Source organism: Scyliorhinus canicula, chromosome 9 (genome assembly GCF_902713615.1).
Source record: "Scyliorhinus canicula chromosome 9, sScyCan1.1, whole genome shotgun sequence".
Classification (NCBI taxonomy): Eukaryota; Metazoa; Chordata; class Chondrichthyes; order Carcharhiniformes; family Scyliorhinidae; genus Scyliorhinus; species Scyliorhinus canicula.
This window is the reverse complement of record NC_052154.1, coordinates 85931660-85956451: the sequence shown is the minus strand read 5'-3', so window position 1 is coordinate 85956451 and position 24792 is coordinate 85931660. Positions and strand designations below refer to the sequence as shown.

Below are 24792 nucleotides of genomic sequence, written 5' to 3'. Positions count from 1 at the left end.
TTCCCCTGAAAGTAGTGGGAGCATGGAATGCACTGCCTGTGGAAGTAGTTGAGTCAGAAACATTAGGGATCTACAAGCGGCTATTGGATAGGTACATGGATTAGGTAGAATGATGTGGTGTAGATTAATTTGTTCTTAATCGAGGACAAAAGTTCGGCACAACATCGTGGGCCGAAGGGCCTGTTCTGTGCTGTATTTTTCTATGGTCTATGTTCTAGTGTCCAAACGATCAATACCTCCCCAGGGCCCAGTTCAGACTGTCACTGGGAATAGAAGAGCTGTGCAAAATGTCTGTCTTAGACTGTCCTCCATTCTAAAATGCAAAACAGAAATAAGAGAGAGTCTCCGGGAGCAGGGAGCTTTATAATTAAAAACCGAAAATGGCAGCCTCTAGAGAGGGGGAAATCTAGGGTTAGCCTCACACTTAACGGAACCGTTTAACCTCTACGCTTCTCTCTCCACAGGTTCTACTCAGCGAGTGCTTCCAGAATTTTCTGTTTATGTTTCAGGTTGCTGGCAGAAGTATTTTGCGATCTTCTGTGTGTTTTTTTAAAAAACAAGAGTAATGGGGCCACTGAGACCTTTTAGATAAAAAGAAAAATTTCCTGAGAAAAGCATAAAATATTCCATATTGATCTCCGATACTTTACAGTGAATTCAATAAACATCCGTTCCAATGGCAGATCACAGCCAGCCACAGCGGCAGAAATCAGATCACATACCTGTAAAATATATGTTTTTGTTGAGTGCATGGGGCTTGTTTGGACTGTGCTGTGCAATGAATAATTTAACAGGCTGCACTTCAGAGATGTGCAGAATCAGCTGTTTGATCTGCAGTGTATTGGTGTCTGATCCAACTGTAGCATTTCCTGGCGAGCCAGCAGTGTGTATATTGGGACAGACTGTGTTGGACGATACAAGTGTTTAACCGGCGAGAGATTATGTCAGGTGTTTCTCTCCAGTACATTGCATTTTCTTTGCTTCACCAGCAAGTGCAACTCAAACATCCACAGTCACTGTTCTTCCTCGTGGGTATCAGTTTTATTGACCCCAAGACCCCAAGTTTCTGCTCAGTTACCAAGAAACTAGCCAAAACGTTCTCCCGCCTCCTCCGTGTGCCCTGACTGTGTTCACACTGTGTCCTACATGCAAATCCTTCCCCAGGATCTCAACTGTACCACCACTTACCTAGACTTCCTCCTGCAAACATCAAGCCTCAGAACTCTGGACTAGCATTTCTTCTATCTTGATTTTTTTTTTTCTCTTAGCTATTCGTTCATGGGATCCGAGCATTGCTGGCTAGGCCAGTGTTTGTTGAGCATCTAGTTATTGCTGTGTGACCCTGGCAGAACCTAAGCTGAGCATCAGAAAGCAGGGTATTGCTGTGTAAGTGCCGCTTGATAACATTGCCAAGGACTTCCATTACCTTACTGATAATTGAGAGCAGATTGATGGGACAGTAATTGGACACGTTGGCTTTGCGTTGCTTTTTTAACTTGGTGACAGCCTGCAATAACCGCTTTGCCTGCAGTTTCCCCAAGTGGAAAATACACAGATAATCAAATTAAGGCAAGCAACTTAATTTTGTGGCTAAAGCACTGCACTCCCGGTCCTAACCATACAAAATTTGGAGTTCCGGTATCAAACTCTGCTTTGGTATTGTCCACAATCAAATATCCTGGGTGGGATTCTCCATTTTGCTGGCGCCCGGGGGGTTCCCGACGGCGTGGGGCTGCCCCACAATGGGAAGCCCCATTGACCAGCCGGTGGAATGGAGATTCCCGTCGGCGGGTCAGGGCAGAAATGTGGTGCGGCGGGGAGGGGAATCCAGCCCCCTGTTTCCACTCAAATCATCCAATGCCTATGTGAAGCCCCATGTGAGAACTGTGGTTACGGAACAACCCGGCTAATCCTTTGATTTCAGCCACTTCGTATAAAGGTGATTGATCAGTTGATGATCGACCATGAAGAAAAGGCTAATGGAGGGACAAACCCCACCAGAGGAACCAGCGTTGGTGCCTTCCCTGGAGCGAGAACAAAATTATCAGCTGCACAAACCATCGCGGCAGGAAAGATAGGGATACCATCAAATCCTTCCTCTCATTTACTGCAAGTGCTCTAGAAAATCTACAACATAGCACATTACATGGCTTCAATAGAGAGCAGACCATCACACACAAGGGAGCTCTGTACATCCTCAAAGGCCCCACGTTAGATTTCTGATGCATGCGTTTGGGAACAGGAAGATGTGAAAGGCCGGGGGGGGGGGGAGTCAAATTCCATTTTTCTACCCTCTTTTCACGCCCATTCCCCTACCCCCTTAACTCATGCACACTACACACAATTTCTTGGGCTCAACGTCACGGCTATTCTCCGCCCGGCTTGCTGGGGCTCGGCCTGCACGGACGCCCCCCTGCCACCCACCCTGTCAGCTCAGCTCCTCCCAGAAGGCCTAGCCTCACTGTGAAGTGGGGTTGCGGATTGAAAGAGCCGTCATCCGGCCTGGCACCATTTGTACAATGCAGTCACAGATAGATGAGGAGGAAATCAAAATGAACATTGCAGCCAATTTGGCAAACAGGAAATTCCTCAAAAACAGTAACGATTTATGAGCGGATAGTGACTTTTTTTAAGCCGCATTGGAGGACGGATAGATATTAGATAGAACACTAGGGAGAAGGCTAATAGTGGCGGTGGGATCTTTTGCATCCTCCCACTATAGGGCCTCTGTTTAATGTCTCACCAAAAGACAGCACCTCTGACACTGCAGCACTCCCTCAGAACTTTTTTTAAAATTTAGAGTATCCAGATTTTTGGGGGGGCCAATTAACGCTATCTTTTTGGGTTGTGGGCTGTGACCACGCAAACATGGGGAGAATGTGCAAACTCCACAGGGGATAGAACCCGGGTTCTCAGCGCCGTGAGGCAGCAGTGCTAACCACTGCGCCGCCCCTATTCCCTCAGACCTGTACTGAAGTGTCAACCTGAATTATATTCCCCAATCTCCGAGGTGTAAAATTAATCTCTGGAGAAATGGCTAACACCTCGGATATATCGTTGGGTGATGTGATGTTTTTCTTGAAAGACACATTAGAAAACTGGACAGCAAAACTTTCCACTGATACCATTCGGTCCAAATCGAATACAGTTGCAAACATTGAACTGGCTGGCTCTGTACACCATACTGACTAACCTCACAGGAAAGTCTGAAGACTCAGACAAACAAAAAGCTCAATCATAAATCAAACAGACTGGACCTTTAGCAGAGAACCCCAAATCAGATTGACCCATCAATTGCCACAATCTCATAACATTTGTAAACCGAGCTGTTGACATTGAATAATTGTGCGGCGCATGACCTTGCTGTCCAGTTAGAGGCCCGAGGCATCGTCTCACACCAATCACATAGGACACAGGAGATGGGAGTCTAAGCTGCCTCTCTTCCTGATCCACTCAGAGACCACAGGCATTCAGCCCACTCAACCTTAAGAGTTGATCTGAGCCAACCTCAGATTCTGACAACCACGCAACTTTGAATGTGGCTCAGGTTCAAACCAGCAGAAAAGTGGAATGGAAATCCGTCCTCCTGGCCAGATTATGACTCAACGTTCAGTCTGCATTTCATTATTGCTGCTGCACCAGAGTGGTGTGAAGTGACAGGGACTCTGGCCCAAGTGTGGAAAAGCACCATTACTCTAGCCAGAATAGTGACTCTGGTCCCATAATGTGAATGCACCCTCACTATAGCCACATCAGAGACTTCCAGGGCCCTGCTGGCCATCGCGTATCAACCGTCGCCATGAATGCAACTGTCCTGTTGATTAGTATGGCCACCCTTCTTGTCCTGGTGTCGAAACATGAAAGAAATGTTTGTTTCACCCAACCCATCCATACCTGTACTCAATCCCTCTCTCTCTTAGGTGTGTCTTGTGTAGGAAGGCTATGTCCACCCTCAGACTCTTGACAGGGGCAAGGACTCTGGATCTCTTCACTGACCTATTGAGGCCTCTCACATTCCACTATCCAGATGGCGGGGGGCAATCAAGCTCAACCCTGTGGGTCCGGCCCCATTGGTCCAGGTCTGCTCTTGTTCACGGGCCATTCAAGATGGTCGCTGACTACTTCTTTTTCGCCATCTCTACATGTTGTCTGCTGCGACCAGTGTTCTAAACCCCCCTTTACCCCCTACCCACATGCTCTCCCCTCTCATTCACCTGCCTGGCTCTACCACCCTCTCTACATCCCCCGATCCCCCTCTTATTGCCATTTGTTTCCCCTGAATTTCTGTTTTTCCCTTCCACTCTGCCAAGTGCTCCCTCCCTCCCGGGACGTGCAGCACAGCTCCCTCCTTTGCTGCACTCCCATACACCAGCCACTCGCTAGTATAGCAGCTCCCCTACTAGTCAGATTACCCTATTTAACTCCCATTTATATCTCTTCCCCCCACCCACCCCCACCCATTATTTTCTCCACACCTTTGCTAGTGTTCGCCCGAGCCTCTCACGTCGTCTTGCAGCCCCTCCCATCCTTATTTTCCCTGTCCATTCTTCGGGACAAACGTGTTGGCTGCCTCCGGAACGTCAATGTTGTGTTCCTCGCCTTGGTTTGTCACCCATACCTTGGCAGGGTAGAACCTGCCAAACCACACCCCACCTTTGTGCAGAGTGCATTTGGCAATGTGGACTTTGGCCCGGTGCTTGGCCAGAACTGCACCAATGTCCTGGTACCAGTGATGGAATGTCCGTCCCTCTTACACCCTCTTGTGCTCTTCCTCCACCTCAGGATCTGCTCTTTATCTAGATATCTGTGAAGCCCCACCGCCTTGGGTTGCTGCCGAAGTCACCAGTGGGCATGGTCTATCTCTGGGGGCTTGGCGAAGCTCTCTTTGCCAACCAGCTTCTCGAGCATCGCTGCCACATACTCCGTAGGGTTTTGTCCCTCCGTTCCTTCCGCGGCTCCGCGATTCCCAAATTCCGCCAATGCGACCGGTTCTCCTGGTCATCAATATTTGTCTTTCAGCCCCTTCTGGGTTCTGACCAGGCTCGCCACCTGGGTGTGAGCTCTGCGATCCGGTTCCCTTGGTCTATTGCGGCCTTCGAGGTCCCTTGTTGTCTGCTCCTGGGCCTCCAGTCTCCACTCCATTTTGACCAGCGCCTCCCTCCTGGATGCCATCGCCGCTGCCACTGCCGTCTCACCAGCTGCCAGGAAGTTTCTCCTCCGTTCCTCCCAGTGTCTCTGGAACTCGGCGGTGACGAAGCCCATCAGCCTGTCCATCAGTGCCTGGGTCTGTGCTGGGAGCTCTGCAGGGCCATCTCTCCACAGTTCTGTGCCACCACATGTGGCTGCCAGCTCCGAGGTCAAGGATTCCCACCTCTTGTCCCTGCTGGGTTTTCGGCTCAGCAGCTGGCTTTTCCCATCTTCTTGGCGTGCTGTCAAGGGGGTTTATGGTGGGAATTGTAGGTACTTTTGTTGCCCAGTTGCTGGGTTAAAAGGCCACAGTCAAACATTTTACATGAGAGCCAACTTTTCTGTCACCGCTCACCTCATGGGCACCAGTGACTCTGGCCCTCGTGTGAATGTACCCCTACTATAGTCACATCAGTGACTCTGATCCTATAGTGTAAATGTACCCTTACTATGGTCACATCAGTGACTCTGGTCCTCGTGTGAATGTACCCTTACTATAGTCACATCAGTGACTCTGATCCTATAGTGTAAATGTACCCTTACTATGGTCACATCAGTGACTCTGGTCCTCGTGTGAATGCACCCTTACTATAGTCACATCAGTGACTCTGGCCCTCGTCTGAATGCACCTTTACTATAGTCACATCAGTGACTCTGGTCCTCGTGTGAATGCACCCTTACTATAGTCACATCAGTGACTCTGGCCCTCGTGTGAATGTACCCTTACTATTGTCACATCAGTGACTCTGGCCCTATAGGGTGAATGCACACTTACTATAGTCACATCAGTGACTGGCCCTCGTGTGAATGTACCCCTACTATAGTCACATCAGTGACTCTGGCCCTATAGTGTGAATGTACCCGTACTATGGTCACATCAGTGACTCTGGTCCTATAGTGTGAATGTACCCTTACTATGGTCACATCAGTGACTCTGGCCCTCGTATGAATGTACCCTTACTATAGTCACATCAGTGACTCTGGCCCTCGTCTGAATGCACCTTTACTATAGTCACATCAGTGTTTCTGGTCCTATAGTGTAAATGTACCCTTACTATGGTCACATCAGTGACTCTGGTCCTCGTGTGAATGTACCCTTACTATAGTCACATCAGTGACTCTGGTCCTATAGTGTGAATGCACACTTACTACAGTCACATCAGTGACTCTGGTCCTCGTGTGAATGCACCCTTACTACAGTCACATCAGTGACTCTGGTCCTACAGTGTGAATACACACTTACTACAGTCCCATCAGTGACTCTGGTCCTCGTGTGAATGCACACTTACTATAGTCACATCAGTGACTCTGGTCCTCATGTGAATGCACCCTCACTACAGTCACATCAGGGACTCTGGTCCTATAGTGTGAATGCACGCTGACTATGGTCACATTGGTGATCTGGTCCTAGAGTGTGAATGTACCCTTACTATAGTCACATCAGTGACTCTGGTCCTATAGTGTGAATGCACACTTACTATAGTCACATCAGTGACTGGCCCTCGTGTGACTGTACCCTTACTATAGTCACATCAGTGCCCCTGGTCCTATAGTGCGAATGTACCCTTACTACAGTCACATCAGTGACTCTGGTCCTATAGGGTGAATGCACACTTACTATAGTCACATCAGTGACTCTGGCCCTATAGTGTGAATGTACCCTTACTATAGTCACATCAGTGACTCTGGTCCTATAGGGTGAATGCACACTTACTATAGTCACATCAGTGACTATGGCCCTATAGTGTGAATGCACACTTACTATGGTCACATCAGTGACTCTGGCCCTCGTGTGAATGTACCCTTACTATAGTCACATCAGTGACTCTGGCCCTCGTGTGAATGTACCCTTGCTATAGTCACATCAGTGACTCTAGTCCTATAGTGACCAATATCTATCCCTCCACTAATGTGATTGCCAAAGTTGATCCTGCCACTGATCACAATGGTGGGATCTCACTGTGCCCCAAATGGCTGTCAGGTTTCCTGCAACCGTGACGACTGCAGAAGACACGTTGCTGGTTCCAGAGTGCTTTGGGGCATCTTGCGGTTTGTTATCCAAGTGCACATCTTTATTTCAGGATATAGCAACATGAATGGAGGGGGCTGGCACACAGGAATCAATGTCTCTTAAACAGAGTGGAATTCCAAGCCTTGGCTGGGTGGAAAACATATAAGTCTGGTCAGAGTCTCCCTCCTGATGATGCAGAGGAGTAGAATGAAAAAAAATCTCACATCCTAGTAAAAATTCTTATCATGTCCCAAAAGGGACAACCAAAGATCTGGCGATAGTCCGGATGGGTTGGATACACAGATCATGCTCTGGTAAAAGTTAATACAAAACACAAAAATGCCTTCAGACTGCAAAGCGCACAAATAAACAGAAAACAAAACTTCTGTTGAATGATAAAGCCTGTGGGTGTGGTTTTCATTGTCCAGGCACCACCCACTGGGTAATACAGAGTCTAACCCCCTTCCAGGTTACCTATTCATGACTTTTCGCTCCCGTCTCATTCACACAGGCAAGGGCAAGTCACAAAGTCACAAAGTCAAACTGACCTAAAGCTCAGGCGCCATCAATCAGGGAGCAGAGCCTACACAATGAAGTCTCCTGCTCGACATCAAAAGTCTTTAGCATCAAACACATCAGGGATTAAGTAAAATGTAAAGACCTGCAATCAAAATAGCCCCTTTCATAGCCGTCCCAAAACACTTTGCTGTCAAATGAAAGAAAAGTTGTCACCGTTGCAATTGCAATGTAGGAAAAGGCAACTCCAATGCGTGCACAGCAATCCCAGCTTTTCCAATCTTTTCACATAGCTGAAATTCTCCAGACCTGGCAACAACCTCGAAAATCGCCTGTGCAACCTTTCTAGTACAGTCACATCCTCCCTGTAATGTTGTGATCAGAACTGTATGCAGTACTCTAGTTGTGATCTAATGTTTTATACCGTTCCAGCACAAGCTCCCAGCTCATATATTCTACGTCGAGGCGAATAAAGGAGAGCTTCCCGTATGCCTTAAGCACTTCATTATTCTCCTGCTACCTTCAAGGATCTGTGGACAAGCCAAGCACTCCAAGGTCCCTCTGTTCCTCTGCACTGCTCGCTATCCTACCATATTGAGTATTCCCTTGCCTTGCTGGTTGTCCGCATGTGCATTACCTCACACTTCACCGGACCAAATTCCATTTGCCACTGTTCTGACCACCTGATCAGGCCAATGATGTCTTTCTGCTTCCAGAAGGTTTCTTTCTCACTATTGCTCACACAACCAATTTTTGTATCATCTGCAAACTTCTTAAATGTAAGTCCAAATCACTAATGTATACCGCTTACCAAGGCCTGAAGAATCCCTCAGCCTTCCAGTCACAAAAACACTGGTGAACCAATACCCTTTGCTTTCTGCCATTTGGACTATTTTAGATCCAACTTGCCACTTTCCCTGGGTCCCGTGGGCTGTTACTTTTCTGATCAGGTCATCATATGGGAGCTTGTCAAAAGTTACATTCCATGTAAATTCATCAAGCGTGTTATCCTCATCACTCCTCCTTTGTTCCCTCCTCAAATAATTTAATCAAGTTAATCAAATACAATCTTCCCTCAACAAATCAATGCTGATGTCCTTAAATAATCTGTGCCTTTCAATGGAACATAGGAAATAGGAGGGCCCTCAAGCCTGCTCTTCCATTCAATTAGATCATAAAATCCACAGAATCCCTACAGTGCAGAAGGAGGCCATTCAGCCTATCAAGTCTGCACCGACCCTCTGAAAGAGCAGACTACCCAGGCCAACTTCCCGCCCTATCCCCATAGCCCCACCTAACCTGCACATCCTTGGACTGTGGGAGGAAACCAGAGCACCTGGAGAACGTGCAGACTCTGCAGGGACAGTCACCCAGGGCCGGAAATAAACCTGGGTCCCTGGTGCTGTGAGGCAGCAGTGCTAACCACTGTGCCAACCGATCTGATGTTCTACTTCAACTCAATTTTCCTGCGCTATCTCCATATCCCTTGATATCTTTGATAACTAGAAATCCACCCATCTCGAACATACTCAATGACTGAATCCACAGCCCTCTGGTGTAGAGAATTCCAAAGACTCACCACCCTCTGAGTGAAGAAAGTCCTCCTCATCCTGGTCCTAAATAGCCCTTCTCTTATTTTGAGACTGTGTCTTTTTGTTCTGGACCTCCCAGCCAGGAGGAAAATATCCTATCTACACTGCCGAGCCCTATAAGAATTTTGCATACTTCAATAAGATCACCCCTCATTCTTTTAAACTCCAGAGACTGAAGGTCCAGTCTCTTCGTTGGACAACTCCGCCATCCCAGGAATGACAATTTATACTGTCCCTCAGAATATTTTCCAATAATTTCCCCATCAATGTGGCTAGGCTGACTGGTTTATAATGACACAATAGAACCATGCTAGACATCCTCCAGTACTCTGGCACCACATATGTAGCCAGAAAGGATTGGACAAGAGTGGCTGGAGCCGTAATCCCTTAATTCTTTGAGCAGCTTAAGATACATTTCATCAGGGCCTGGAGATCTATTCATTTTCAAAGATGTAAACCTCTTACTATTTCCTCCTTCACTAGAATGAGAAGGTGGTTCCAGCACAGACAGAGGCCATTCGGCCCACCCTATGTCGACTCTCTGAAAGAGCAATTCCCCCGGTGCAACACACCCGTCTTCACCCCGTAATCCTGCACATTCTTCCTTTTCAGCTACTAATCCAATTCCCTTTGGAATATTTCATTCAAACCTGCCTCTACCACACTCTCAGACAGCACATTCCAGATCCTGACCATTCTGCATGGAAAAAGTTTCGGATTGTGCGCCATTGTTTTTTTCGCAATTTATCGTTAACCTGTGCCCTCTAGTTCTTAATCCTTCCGCCAATGCTTGGTCCACACCCCTCATGATTTTGAACTCCTCTTATCAAATCTCCTCTCAATTTCCCCTCCTCGAAGTAAAACAGTCCTGACTTCTCCAATCTATCTCCATAACTGAAGTTCCTCAATCCTGGACCCATTTCCGTGACTCTTTGCTGAACTCTCTCGAATGTCTTCACATCCTTCCTGAGGTGTGGTACCCAAAACTGGACACAATTCTGCAGTTTTGGCTGAATCAGTATTTTAACATAACTTTCTTGCTCTTGTACTCTATTGATTAAGCCCAGGAGGCTGATGTTTTATTAACTGCTCTCTCAACCCGCCCTGCTATCTTCAATGATTTATACACATATACACCCAAGTCCCTTTGCACCTGCATTTCCTTTTGAATTGTACTCTTTATTTTATATTATGTCATGGAATCCCTACAGTGCAGAAAGAGGCCATTTGGTCCATCAGGTCTGCAGTGACCCTCCAATAGAGCACACTACCTAGGCCCACTCTCCCACCCTATCCCTGTAACCCCACTTAACCTGCACATCTTTGGACACTAAGGGGACATTTAGCATGACCAATCCACCTAACCAGCACATCTTTGGACTGTGGGAGGAAACTGGAACACCCAGAGGAAGCCCACACAGACACAGGGAGAACATGCCTGCACAGAGGCAGACACCCAAGGTCATTTGAACCCGGGTCCCTGGCACAGTGACGCAGCAGTGCTAACCACTGTGCCACATCTCACCATGTTCTTTCTACAATTACACACTTGTTAAATTTAATTTGCCACTTGTCCATTCCATGTCTTTAGATATTTTACACTATCCTCACAGGTCGCAATCCAAGTTTTGTATTGGCCGCAAATGTGCAAATTGTGCCCTGTACACCAAAGTCTCAATGATTAATACACATTAGGAAGAGCAGAGTGTCCTGACACCAATCCCTGGGAACACCAGATCGAGTAACCACAACTCTCCATTTCCTGTCACTCAGCTAATTCTATAATCATGTGGTTACTGTCCCTTTTGTTCCCTGAACTCTAACTTTGCTTACAGGCATGTTGTGTGGCACTATATCAAATGCCTTTTGGAAGTCCATGTACACCAGATCAACAGCATTACCCTCATCAACCCTCTCTTGTTACCGCATCAAAAAAAACTGAAGCAAGTTAGTTAAACACAATTGGCCCTTAACAAATTTCTGCAGGATTCCTTCAATTAACCCACATTTGTCCAGGTGACTATTAATTCAGCAGTTATTGATTCTGGAAGCTTCTCTGCCAATTAACAGCTTGGCCTGTAGTTACTGGGCTTATCTTTACACCCTTTTTGAACAAGAATGTAACGTGCAATTCTCCAGTTTGGCCAGTGCTTCTGCAATTGCCACTCTCATTTCCTGCAGTATCCTCGGATGCATCACATCTGGTCCTGGTGCCTTATCAGCTAAGTACAGATAGGCTATCGGATGCTTTCTCCTTATCAATTTTTAAATCTTCCAAGTGTCTGGATTACTTTCTCTTTCACCAGGACCTGAGCAGTATCTTCCTTTTTGGTAAAGACAGATGTGAAGTATTTATTTACAACCTCAGTAATGCCCCCATTATCCATGTGTAAATCCCCATTTTGTATCCAAACCAATCTATAGGAACATCGCAACATAGAAACATGGTGGGAGTAGGCCATTCACCCCATTAAGCCTGTTCCACCATGATCAGAGTAGAGGTGAATGCATTGGATTAATTCACCACAGTTAACTGAGAATTGAACAGTCGGTGTACAATTCTATTTGTGGTTCAGAGATGTTAAAACTAATTAAAGTCAGGAGGTGATATTCTAATATAGGAGTTAGAATTGCATTGTGCACAAGTGTTGCATTGGGCCCATGTGTCAACTTTGAGTAGGAAGGTTGTGGCCCCAGTCCAGGACTTGAGAACTGCATTCCTAAGGGAAGGCTGCATTGTCGGAGGTGTCATCCTTTGGAACAGGTGTCAAACCTCTCCGGTGGAAGACAGTAGGAATAGTGTTCTATAATGCTATCAAGTGGGCCACTTTATCAACACTATTCAACCTTCAACAGCATCACAGCCAAATCTAATCATATCCACGTGGAAGAAGTGTGGACGATTTTCCCCTCCCGAGGTCAGGGGTGCTGAGGCCTATTGTGGCAACAAAAACAGAAAACACTGGGCAATCTCAGCATGTCTGACAACCTATGCTTTCTCCACACATGCTGTCAGACCTGCTGGGGTTGGCCAGTATTTTCTGTGCTTGTTTCAGATTCCAGCATCCGCAGTCATTTGCTTTCATCCGATTGTAGGGTGACATTGTTTGGAAAAATTGTCAGGATGTGGGCCTTGCTGGCTCGTCCAGCATTTATTGCCCATCCTTAGTTCCCTTCAGGAGAGGTGGTGGTGAGCCACCTCCACGAACTGCTGCAGTCCATGTGGTGCGGGTACACCCACAATGCTGTTAAGGAGGGAGGATTCCAGATTTTGACCCAGTGACGATGAAGGGACGGCAAAATTTTAGCCAAGTCAGAATGGTGTGCGACTTGGAAGGTATTGGTGTTGCCATTATACCTGCTGCCCTTGGTTTTCTGCTGGAGGCTGCGGGTTTGGGAAACGTTTGGCTGAAGAGCCTTGGTGAGAAGCTAAGTGCTTCTCTTAGACAGTACATCCTTGCAGTTTGGAGGAGTAGTTGGGTTGATCGAGCGGACATCCGGGGTTAGCTTTTGATTGTCTGATCCACTCCAGCCAAAAGTCAATTCAGCACAGGTCAGAAGTCAAACCGGGGCCCTTCAGGGTCCCAGGAGCCCGGTCAAACAGTTGGTCAATAAGATTTTTCTTTGAGAATAATAGTTTAACAGAACCGATAATCACTGATCTAAAGAGAAAATGCTCAAATAATCTTGTCTTTGGTATGATTATGATATGAAACAGTGACTCAAATATCTCACTGTTGTGCGACATTTAAGTATCATATCCTAAAGGAATGAAGCGATAATCTAAAACAATCAATGCTGGCAGAGAATTGGCAAGGCAGTAATTTAACACAGGGCTCAAATAGTATGATAATCCCTGGCAGCAAAGCTTTGAAGCACGAGAGTTTGACTTATTGCTTTTGGTGCTTGTTGCTGACCTTACTGCAGTTCAACAGGGTGTAATAGTCCTCGACAGTCCCTGCCTCCTTCATCAACACACAGTGGCACCATCTGCAGAAACTCACCAAGGCTCCTTCGACAGCACCTTCCAAACCCGCAACCACCACCACCACCAAAGGCAGCAGATCCATGGGAACGCCACTACCTGCAGGTTCCCCTCTGAACTTGAAACTATATCAGCGTTCCTCCGCTATCGTGAATTAAAATCCTGAAAATCCCTCTCAAACAGCACTCTGGCTGTGCTTCCACCAACAGAAAATGGACTGCAGTGGTTCAAGGCGGTGGCTCAATGCCGATTAGCAATGGGCAATGAACACCAGTCTCACCGGCTATACCCACATCCCAACAATGAATTAATCAAACTGAAGATTGGCTGATGTGGCAGGGAAAGAATTCTTGTGCGAGTCACAGGTGGTGCTCCTGAGAGCGAGGTTAATACTCAATCGCTATGGCAGCTTCAAAGGGGTTTTTGCTTGCGATCTAACCAAGGAACATATGCACAAAACTCCAAAAAAAAGAGGCCATTTTAAAAAAAACATTCAGCTCATGGAAATGTTTGATCACTGACACTATGGATGGATGGATTTGTTTATTGTCACGTGTACCGAGGTACAGTGAAAAGTATTTTTCTGCAAGCAGCTCAACAGATCATTCAGTACATGGGAAGAAAAGGGAATTGAACAGAATTCAAGAAAATACATGAGAATACATAATAGGGAAAAGGTTAGAACGAGTATAAATAAAGTTAAAAGTGGATCTGTTGGGGAGAGCCTGCAGAGAGTCGCCTCGCTCCGGCGCCATCATCTGGTGGATGACTGACTCAACAATTTCAACATTGTGGCCTTGGGCTTCAGCTCCACCTTTACACCTTGGAATTACGCAAGTGGTAGCCCCATCTCAGCTCCCAGACTCTTGTTGAAGAACGTTTTTAGTGCCAAGTCAAAATTCCACAAGGGTAAACCCATTGCAGAGGCCTTCCCCATAATAATAGGCCTACACATGTATTACCTGGTGCCTGATGTAACGTCTCAAAATGAATTACTTCTGCGATATAAAGGCTGCTATTAAGGTTAATCTGACCACCGTGTTATACCTAGGAGGGGAATAAGCTATTAATCTGCATTTGGTGCAGTCAGGTGAGGCTGGAATGTTGATCCAAAATACTAAGAGAAGGCTCTGCTATATCACAGGGTTTCGGCAAAGGTTTGAGTCATCAGTATTGGGACGGGTGGGGAAGGAGCAGTTAAGATTAACGGGTTTGATTTCTTGATTAGATGTTGCCAGTAGGTTTCTTGGCCAAAGAAGGCCATTTGATTAGCACCCCATCCACCACATTAAACATTTGCTCCCTCCACCACCAACGCACAGTCGCAGCATCTGCACAATGCACTGTAGCAATCCACCAAGGCTCCTTCGGCAGCACCTTCTAAACCCATGACCGCTACCATCTAGAAGGACAAGAGCAACAGACACCTGGGAACACCACCACTTGCAAGTTCCCCTCCAAGTCACTCACTACCCGGACTTGGAAATATATCACTGTTCCTTCACTGTTGTTGGGTCAAAATCCTAGAACTCCCTCTCTGTCAGCATTGGGTGTACCTACACCACATGGACTGCAGCGATTCAAGAAGGCAGCTCACCACCACCTTCTCAAGGACAATTAGGGATGGACAATAAATGCTGGCCTAGCTAGCGGCAGCCACATCTGTGAACGACTAAACATTTTAAAAGTATACATACAGCAGACATGGAAATAAACAAAGGTTTGGTTAGGGCTGGAGGTTTAAAATCAGGAATAGACGCAGGGGTTAAAGAAAATAAATTTAGAGCTTGGTCAATTCTAATAACAAAACGACAGAGTGGGATGAAAGAGTAGATTTTGTAGGGTTGCACAAGGAAGAGACAAGATCATGAAGGGATTTGAACACAATGAAAGGAATTTGAAATGTAAGACACTGGCAGATGAGGAACTAAGATAGTTCAGCAAGGTGAGGTGGATGAGTTAGTTTACGGTGTGGGATAGAACGCAGCAAGGTGAGGTGGATGAGTTAGTTTACGGTGTGGGATAGAACGCAGCAAGGCGAGGTGGATGAGTTAGTTTACGGTGTGGGATAGAACGCAGCAAGGTGAGGTGGATGAGTTAGTTTACGGTGTGGGATAGAACGCAGCAAGGTGAGGTGGATGAGTTAGTTTACGATGTGGGATAGAACGCAGCAAGGCGAGGTGGATGAGTTAGTTTACGGTGTGGGATAGAACGCAGCAAGGCGAGGTGGATGAGTTAGTTTACGATGTGGGATAGAACGCAGCAAGGTGAGGTGGATGTGTTAGTTTACAATGTGGGATAGAACGCAGCAAGGCGAGGTGGATGAGTTAGTTTACGATGTGGGATAGAACACAGCAAGGCGAGGTGGATGAGTTAGTTTACGGTGTGGGATAGAACGCAGCAAGGTGAGGTGGATGAGTTAGTTTACATTGTGGGATAGAACGCAGCAAGGCGAGGTGGATGAGTTAGTTTACGATGTGGGATAGAACGCAGCAAGGTGAGGTGGATTAGTTAGTTTACGATGTGGGATAGAACGCAGCAAGGCGAGGTGGATGAGTTAGTTTACGATGTGGGATAGAACACAGCAAGGCGAGGTGGATGAGTTAGTTTACGGTGTGGGATAGAACGCAGCAAGGCGAGGTGGAGGAGTTAGTTTACGGTATGGGATAGAACGCAGCAAGGCGAGGTGGATGTGTTAGTTTACAATGTGGGATAGAACGCAGCAAGGCGAGGTGGATGTGTTAGTTTACGATGTGGGATAGAATGCAGCAAGGCGAGGTGGAGGAGTTAGTTTACGGTATGGGATAGAACGCAGCAAGGCGAGGTGGATGAGTTAGTTTACATTGTGGGATAGAACGCAGCAAGGTGAGGTGGATTAGTTAGTTTACGATGTGGGATAGAACGCAGCAAGGCGAGGTGGATGAGTTAGTTTACGATGTGGGATAGAACACAGCAAGGCGAGGTGGATGAGTTAGTTTACGGTGTGGGATAGAACGCAGCAAGGCGAGGTGGATGAGTTAGTTTACGATGTGGGATAGAACGCAGCAAGGCGAGGTGGATGAGTTAGTTTACGATGTGGGATAGAATGCCGCAAGGCGAGGTGGATGAGTTAGTTTACGGTGTGAGAAAGAACGTAAGACAGCAGGGATTTGGATATGCTGCAGTTTAAGGGGTATATTGGCCAGGCGACTACTGACGTCGTGCTGAAGATGGAAGTGACTCAGAAAAGGGAAGAATACATCAGAGATGGAATAAGCTCTGCAAAGCACACTTGATGCTCAAACGGTTAAACGGTGAACTTTCTTTGCAATTATTCAGCAGGAAACTGACAATTGTCAGTTCACATCACAGTCAGAGCTGACAGTTAAACTCCTGCTAACCTCTCACACAGAGTTGCATGTGACATCCATGAGGATGAGTCAAATCTCTGATCATTCTGACAGGGTCAACTCTCAGACTAAGCCCCAAAGTTATTTAGATAGAAATCTCGATCCCTCAATCTCCCAGATATCCTTTGCTGGGACTGTGAACAGTGTTGAACACCATTGTTTAAAAACCACTGTCCACCTTAGCCAAAGCTGTGAATGATAAAGCTATGAACTATTAGTTTTCTCCAGGACTGAGAATGGTGCCTTTATAAACCGCTGTTAACTTTTTACAGATTGAATGGTACAGCTCTCAACTACCATTCTCCTTCTCCAGAACTCTGAACAGAACAGTTTCAAAACAATTAATAATCTTCCTGACTATGAAGCGTACAATGAAACATATGAAATGATTCCCCCATACTCAAACATTCAATGGCATTGCCATTGACTAGAAACTGAATTGGACCAGCCATCTAAATACTGTGGCTGCAAGAGCAGGTCAGATGCTGGGAATTATGTGGCGAGTAACTCAGCTCCTGACTCCCCAAGGCCTGCCCACCATCTGCAAGGCACAAGTCAGGCAGTGTGATGGAATATCGTCCACTCGACTTCTTGAGTGCAGCTTCAACAACACTCAAAAAGCTCAATACCATCCAGGACAAAGCAGCCCACTTGATTGGCACTCCATCCACCACCTTCAACATTCATTCCCTCCATCCCTGATGTGCAGTGGCAGATGTGCGTACCATCTACAAGATGCAACTCACCTTTGACAGCATCTTCCAAACCCGAGACCTTTACCACATCTAAGGGCAAGGGCAACTGACACATGGGAACACCACCACCACTGAAGTTTCCCCTCCAAGCCACTCACCATCCTGACTTGGAAATATATCGCCGTTCCACCACTGCCACTGGGTCACAGTCCTGGAACTCCCTCCCTATCAGCACTGTGGGTGTACCTTCACCACATGGACCGTCCGCAGCAGTTCAAGAAGGTGGCTCTCCACCACCTTCTCAAGGGCAATTAGGGATGGGGAATAAATGCTAGCCTACCCAGTGACGCCCACATCCCATAAATGAATAAAAAACAGTCAACTTCATTTCGATCAGCTTTTAGCTACCAAATATCCTTCAGTCGAAAGAGAAAAAGAACTATTTTATTGTCGCCATTGGAACATGATTAATGCCAGTTCCTCGTGCTTTTGAGAAGGTGGTGGACCGCCTTCTTGAACCACTGATGCCCAAGTGAAGACATGGTATTAGGGAGGGATTTCTAGGACTTTGACCCAGTGATGCAGAGACCATAATGCATGTCCGAGTGAGAATGGTGTGTCACTTGGAGGAGAAGGTTTTAGAGTCACAGAGTTTTACAGAATAGAAAGAGGCCCTACGGCCCATCATGTCTGCATCGGCCATCAAGCATCAAGCATTTGAAGTGCTCATCTAAATTCTCCTTCAATATCGTCAAGGTCTCACGGCGCTGAGGACCCGGGTTCGATCCTGGCCCCGGGTCACCGTTCGTGTGGAGTTTGCACATTCGCCCAGTGTTTGCATGGGCTTAACCCCCACAACCCAAAGATGTGCAGGCTAGGTGGATTGGCTGCGCTAATTTGCCCCTTAATTGGGGAAAAAAAGAATTGGGTACTCTAAATTTATTTTTGAAATGTTGTGAGGGTTGCCGCCTCTACCACCCTTTCAGGCAGTGAGTTCCAGTTTCCCACCACCCTCTGGGTGAGAAGTTATTCCGCTCCCATGACATTGTTATTCTTGTCCTTCTTGATGGTTGAGGTCTCAGGGGAGCAAGGTGTTGTTGCAGTAACCATAGCAACATGAAGCAACACATCTCGCACAAAACCTCAAATTGAAGTGACAGACTTTATTTTTTAAAAAGGGACACAACCTTAAAAAGAAAATGTCTTAATCGTTAGCAAAGCTTTTGTTTCAAACCAGATAACTCTAACTGGGGACAAATCTCCTTTGATCGTTATAACATTTGCCTGAGACTAAGGGAGAAATTATTTGTTCTTAATGATGGATGAAAGGTTTTTTTAATGTATTGGTACCAATTGGATCAAAGAAGCAGATCACATTTCACTCAATGAACTTTAATGTTGTGCCATTTCCTGTTTAATTCTTAATTCATCTTCGGCTCAAATTAATCCCATCATTATCACCTTGACAGCACATCTCTACCCACCAGTACCACACCCCAGTTATACTTCATGTGATATGAAGGCAGACCTGTAAGCACCAGTAATGTACCCAGGTTAAATAGTGATGAACATGCATATGTATTACTGCAAGATGGTGGCACAGTGGTTAGCCCTGTTGCCTCACAGCGCCATGGACCCGGGTTTAATTACAACCTTGGGCGACTGTCTGTGTGGGTTTCCTCTGGTTGCTCAAGTTTCCTCCCACAGCCCAATTGTGTGCAGGTTAAGTGGACTGTCCATGTTAAATTGCCCTTAGTGTCCAAAAGATTAGGTGGGGTTGAGGTTACAGGGAAAGGGTGGGAGAGTGAGTCTCAATAGGGTGCTCTTTCAGAGGGCCGGTGCAATCCCGATGGACCAAATGGGCTCCTTCTGCACTGTAGTGATTCTATGAAGACAATGAAAGACTTGTATTCACTTGTACAGCACCCCAGTGTATTACAGCAATTAATGTACTTATCAGTGCTGTGCTCCAGCATTAAAGAAGGGCAGATTGGAACTGTATGCTATGCAGTGATAGACCTGTATGCATCAATACTGCACCCCAGTTTTATACAGAGACAGACCTGCACCCCACCAGTACCACATTCTACTCTAATGCACAGTTCACACAGACAAAGTAAAGTATGGAAGGGCAAGAACCTTTCAGTCAGGAGCACATGTTATGTAAATATCGCAAGCCAATCCACGCACATTAGCGAAATCTCAGTGACAGCACCACAATTCTCCAGCACAGCCCCATCTCAAACACTGCCGAGTAAAAGACGGAACACAAAATGGTCACTTGGCAACAAAAAAATACCCTGGGTGCTGAAAAGGAATTTTGCTAATTCCATAATCCTGTCATCAGTCCCGAGGGGACTGCTTTGCCATAAATATAGGGCACAGTTGCCTTGGAGCAGGAGATCCAGTGACGGGAGTGCCAAGGTCAGTTTAAAGGGTATGTTTTCCTCCCAGGCATTTTCTTCCAGTGTGTGATGGAATGGGTAAAATCAGACAGAGTGGAGGCTATATATTGTTACTGGTAATAGTGACTTAGTCACATTGCAGCTAAAGCAATGCACGGAGACCATTCGACCCATCAAGCCCATGCTGGGCCAGATTTTTTTATTTTTAAAAAGGCTGCAATCAATGAATGCAGGTTATTACCAAATATTTGGTGCGTTTTTGACCCCCCAAAAACGCAGTCATTTTGCACCATATTTTCTCTGCAACAAAAATGTGGACAAAATTTATTCTGAAAAATTATCATCTCTGCTCAAAGATTGAGTGGGGTAGAAATAAAGAGATGGGAGAGGAAGCTATTTTATAATCAGCTCATTGTCTATGGGGTGTTAATTTTCTATTTATGTAAAATATTTTATCAGCACGTGTGGGAGGGGGGTAGTGGTGGCGGGGGTGGGTGGAGATCATCACCCCTCCCACAGGGATGAGGAGATGTTTTCTCCAGTGAAAATTTGCTGGTGTTTTTTGGGAGGGGAGGGTTGTATGGTAACATTTTGACATTGCACCGCCTGCCTCCATAACATTTTAGCCCAAATAATTATGGTCCCTGCTTGGCCGCACGGATTCGATTCATCAAAATGTTGAATATAGTCCACGGCGCCAAGTCAATCGTGCACGTTAACTGGTAATAACTGAGGCACAAAACAGACACATAGAGAGACACACATATGGACACAGAGCGACTACTGTCCGCTCTATCCACTCACAACAGGCAAATTACAACAAACTTAATGGTCCAGTGCACCCTCTCCGTTTACCATTGCAATGTGCATTATACCTACCCAACTCCACATTCCCTCATCATCCCCGCTGTTTTGAACGACTGCACACACACATACATGCACACACACACACCCACACAGCCAGACATAGACAAAACAGATAGACACACATACACACAGCGTCACACAGAAACAGAAACGCACACACAAAAAGACACACATAGAAAGCGTCACACACACCAACAGTCTCGCGCACACAGAAACAACCGTCTCGCGCGCACAGAAACAACAGTCTCGCGCGCACAGAGGCGCAGAGACACACACAGAGACACACAGACCCACACACAGACACAACACACACACAGACAGTGCGACACAGAGGCATGGACAGACATAGAGACACACACACACAGACATAGAGCCATGCACAGAGACAGACAGAGACATGCACAGAGTCACACACAGACAGACAGAGAGAGAGAGACACAGACAGAGACACACACAGAGAAAGAGAGAGACAGACACACACACAGACAGGCGTACACAGACAGAGAGACACACACAGACAGAGAGACACACACAGACAGAGAGACACACACAGACAGACAGAGAGAAATATAATAAAATAAAATATACACAGAGACACAGAGAGAGAGAGAGACGTACACAGAGACACTCACAGACAGAGACACACACAGACACAGAGAGCCACACAGAGATACACACACACACAGACACACACACACAGACAGAGAAATATAATAAAATAAAATATACACAGAGACAGAGATAGAGAGACGTACACAGAGACACGCACAGACAGACAGAGAGACACGCACAGACAGAGAGACACACACACAGACAGGGAGACAGAGAGAGAGAGACGCACACAGAGAGCGCGACACACAGACACACGGAGACAGTCAGAGAGGCACAGAGAAAGCCACAGAGACACAAATCATATTCCCTCCACTGGGCTCAATTCTATATCTCTAGGCGCTCTACGATCTTCGCTTCCTTCAACCTAGTTACCAATGAAACGGCTCAGCCCTCGCTTTCCACAATACACACAGAAATACATCATAAAGCAGTCTTCACACAACAAATATAACCCATTCCCTCTTCAAAAAATATAAACCTCATACATCAGGGAATATTGCAGAGAGTGGAAATCATTGTGTTACAATGCCAAATTAGAGTAATTTACACTATATTAAACTCGGGTCTTTCTCACATCGACTTAAATGGCAGTGTGGGGAGGGAATCAGTAGCAGTTCTCACGGGTGACAGCTTTAATTAGAGCAGCAACAATCACTTCAGGGTAACCGATTCCATTTAACTGTTGCCAGTAAGGTTTTGCAGAGAAAAGGCCGAGCTTTAAAACGTCAAAACCGAGCCCTCCATCCCCCCTTCCTCCTCCCCAAATCCCACTCGGATCTTACCTTCATATCATTGATAACAGCCTGGAAAAGGCCACCGAGAGCTCCGCATTCCTTATCTATCCCCGTCTCCATCTTGGCAAATGCAAAAAATAAAACACGGCGATCTCACTCCACCTCTGTCTCGGAGGGAGGGAGAGGGCTGGAGGGGGGGGGGGGGGTTCTGCCCCTTTTCCACGCGGCGTGATGGTTAAAGAGGATGACACCGGGAATGTGCAAAGCCAGCAGCTCAGATTCAGGGGGGGGGGGGGGGGGGGGTTGTTGCGGCAGAGACTGGGGGGAGTTCAGTGTGCGCGGAATTACACTCCTCCCTCGTCAATTTCACTCGTCAGTTTCACTACCCCCTCCTTGTCCGCGGGGGGGGGGGGGAAATAAACCCCACTGCTCAATATTGCACGGTGCAAAGGCGGTCTCTTTCACTCAATTTCCAAGGATTAATCCCAAATGCAGATGGTGATATTCCAGAGCCATGATGGGAACAACACGCGGAAAGGGAAAGATTGCAGAGAAGGGGAGAAAGAGAGCGTTCGGAATGAAAAGAGGAAAAAAAGGAAGGGTGGGGGAAAGGAATAGAAAAAAAAGAGAGGGGGGTGGGGTGAAGAGAAGAATGAGGGAGAGTGTGTAGCGATTGAGACTTGTGCAGCCACTGGATACACACACAATGTAGCAGAGGCGGGCGGGCTGCAGACAATGTAGCCCGTGTGGCCTGGATTGTTACCCCTGGGCCACTTCTCTCTTTCGGAACTCCTTCCCCCTCCTCTCTATCTCTAAACATATCACATGGCAAAGGAAAGATGGAATTCATTGGACGTCGGAGAGAGAGGGAGTGAGACAGAGAGGATATTGCTGAGGACGAGGGTTAATGATCTCTGCAGCACCGATAGTTCATTGTAAAACCCGGCATTGCCAGAGTAGCGGCTGCTCCTGCGCCAGTCACCACAATAAGTATACCCCCTGGTGCTCTGCTAGACATATTCTCTGAACTCATATCCTTACAACCCGAATATACCTGGACCCACGCCGGCAACGGGTTAGCCATGGCGGCTTTGCTGTTTTGTGGGATCTTGCTGTGCGCGATGTGGCATGCCGAAAGCTGGCTCCATGTAGTCCCTCCCGCTCAGAAGGATGCCATTCGGCCCATCGAGTCTGCACCCACCCTCCGAAAGAACACCCTCCCTTGGCTCACTCCCCCTCCATTGGCCCTATCCTACTAACCCCCCCCCCCCCCCCCCCCGCACATTGATCATCCTATCCACCTACCCAGTCCATGTTTGGACTGTGGGAGGAAACCGGAGCACCCGGAGGAAACCCACGCAGACACGGGGAGAACGTGCAAACTCCACAGTCACCCAAGGGTGGAATTGAATGTGGATCCATGGTGCTGTGAGGCAGCAGTGCTAACCAGTGTACTTCATTTTGGGAGGTTTGCACCATAGACGTTCATTCTTATAAGATCGAATACACAGGTGTGTGCACGGTCATAGAGCTCCTCCCGGTTGCATCCTCCGCCTCCAACAGCAACCCCCCCCCCCCCCCCTCATCTCTTGATTCCAGTGCTCAAAGATTGATTGATCTTGAGGACCGAGCTTCCATCCATACATCTCTCAGGTACAGGTTTCCAAAGATTCACAACCCTCTGATTGAGGAAACTCCTCCTCTCAAGCCACAAATGTCTGACTGTATATCTTGAGATTTTGTCCCTTCAATCTGGACTATCTAACCAGGGACAAGAGCCTCTCAGCATTTACCCTGTCAAGCTCTCTGAGAATTTAAAACATTTCAGAGTTTTTTTTTAAGAGCATCTTTATGGACACATTTTCCCCCTTTGGCGAATATTGGGGAGGTGTTGGAAGGGTTCCCGGGCTGATTATTAGCCCATTGAGAACCACCTCATAGACACTCCTTTGATGTCCTGCCAGGTCCTGGTCATAGAGGCCTCTCGTGAGATTTATTGGTTGTACCATGTCGGGCGCAGCATGGCCGTTAGATTTCACTCATGGTTTAAAAATAAGGTGAGGTAAAGGTTTTCCCTCAGAGTGTCGTGAATCTTTGGAACGCTCTGCCCCTGAGAGCAGTGGAGGCTGGGTTAGTAAGTATTTTAGTAAGATAAGTTCTTGATTAACAAGGGAGTCAAAGGTTACCAGGGTAGGTGGAATGTGGGGTTGAGGCCGTAATCAGATTAGCCATGATTTTACTGAATGGTGGAGCAGGCTCGAGGGGCTGAATGGTCTCCTCCTACTCCTAAGTTCCCTGTTGATATATACATTTAATTCATGGTCAAGTTGTGGCCATTGCTGGCAAGGCGGGCATTTATGCCCCACCACTATGTGTCATAAGAAACTGGTGACACAACTGAATAGTTAAATAGGGCCGTTAAAAGTCATGATGAAGTGGGTCTGGAGTCACTTATAGGCCTCCTTCCTTAAAAGGACACTCCGACAGCTCATCGTCACTTTTCCCAAAGCCAACTTTATTTCCAAATGTTAAAAAATCTGACTTCAGGTTCTCAGATCACCATGGCGGAAGGTGTACTCACGTTCTCCACTTTAGGCCAGGTCTCTGGATTACAACATGGTCGAAAATACATTTATGGAAATTTAATCTTGAGTAACCAAATGGTATTGCTGGACTCCTTGGTACCTTAATGTAAGCCATTTCCCTACGTTTATAGATGGCCACATATACTACTAAGGGAATAAGACAATGTTGTTGTCTAATCACCTGAACTTTTTACCAGGAAAAGCTGTTAAAGCT

At 46.7% G+C, this 24792-nt stretch overlaps 1 protein-coding gene across 22 annotated transcripts in view; it reads right to left on the bottom strand.

Moving 5' to 3' along the window:
- mtss1lb (MTSS I-BAR domain containing 2b) overlaps positions 1-22778 on the bottom strand; it is a 206497-nt gene extending 183719 nt beyond the window's left edge. For 20 of the 22 annotated variants that reach the window (XM_038807084.1, XM_038807081.1, XM_038807086.1 and 17 more), the window contains exon 1: positions 22042-22113. In XM_038807084.1, coding sequence (XP_038663012.1) covers positions 22042-22113 — 72 coding nt within the window. Of the gene's footprint in view, positions 1-22041 lie in introns of all 22 variants that reach the window. The other 2 variants (XM_038807079.1, XM_038807102.1) reach the window with 1 other exon arrangement.
- Between the last annotated feature and the right edge of the window lie 2014 nt (positions 22779-24792).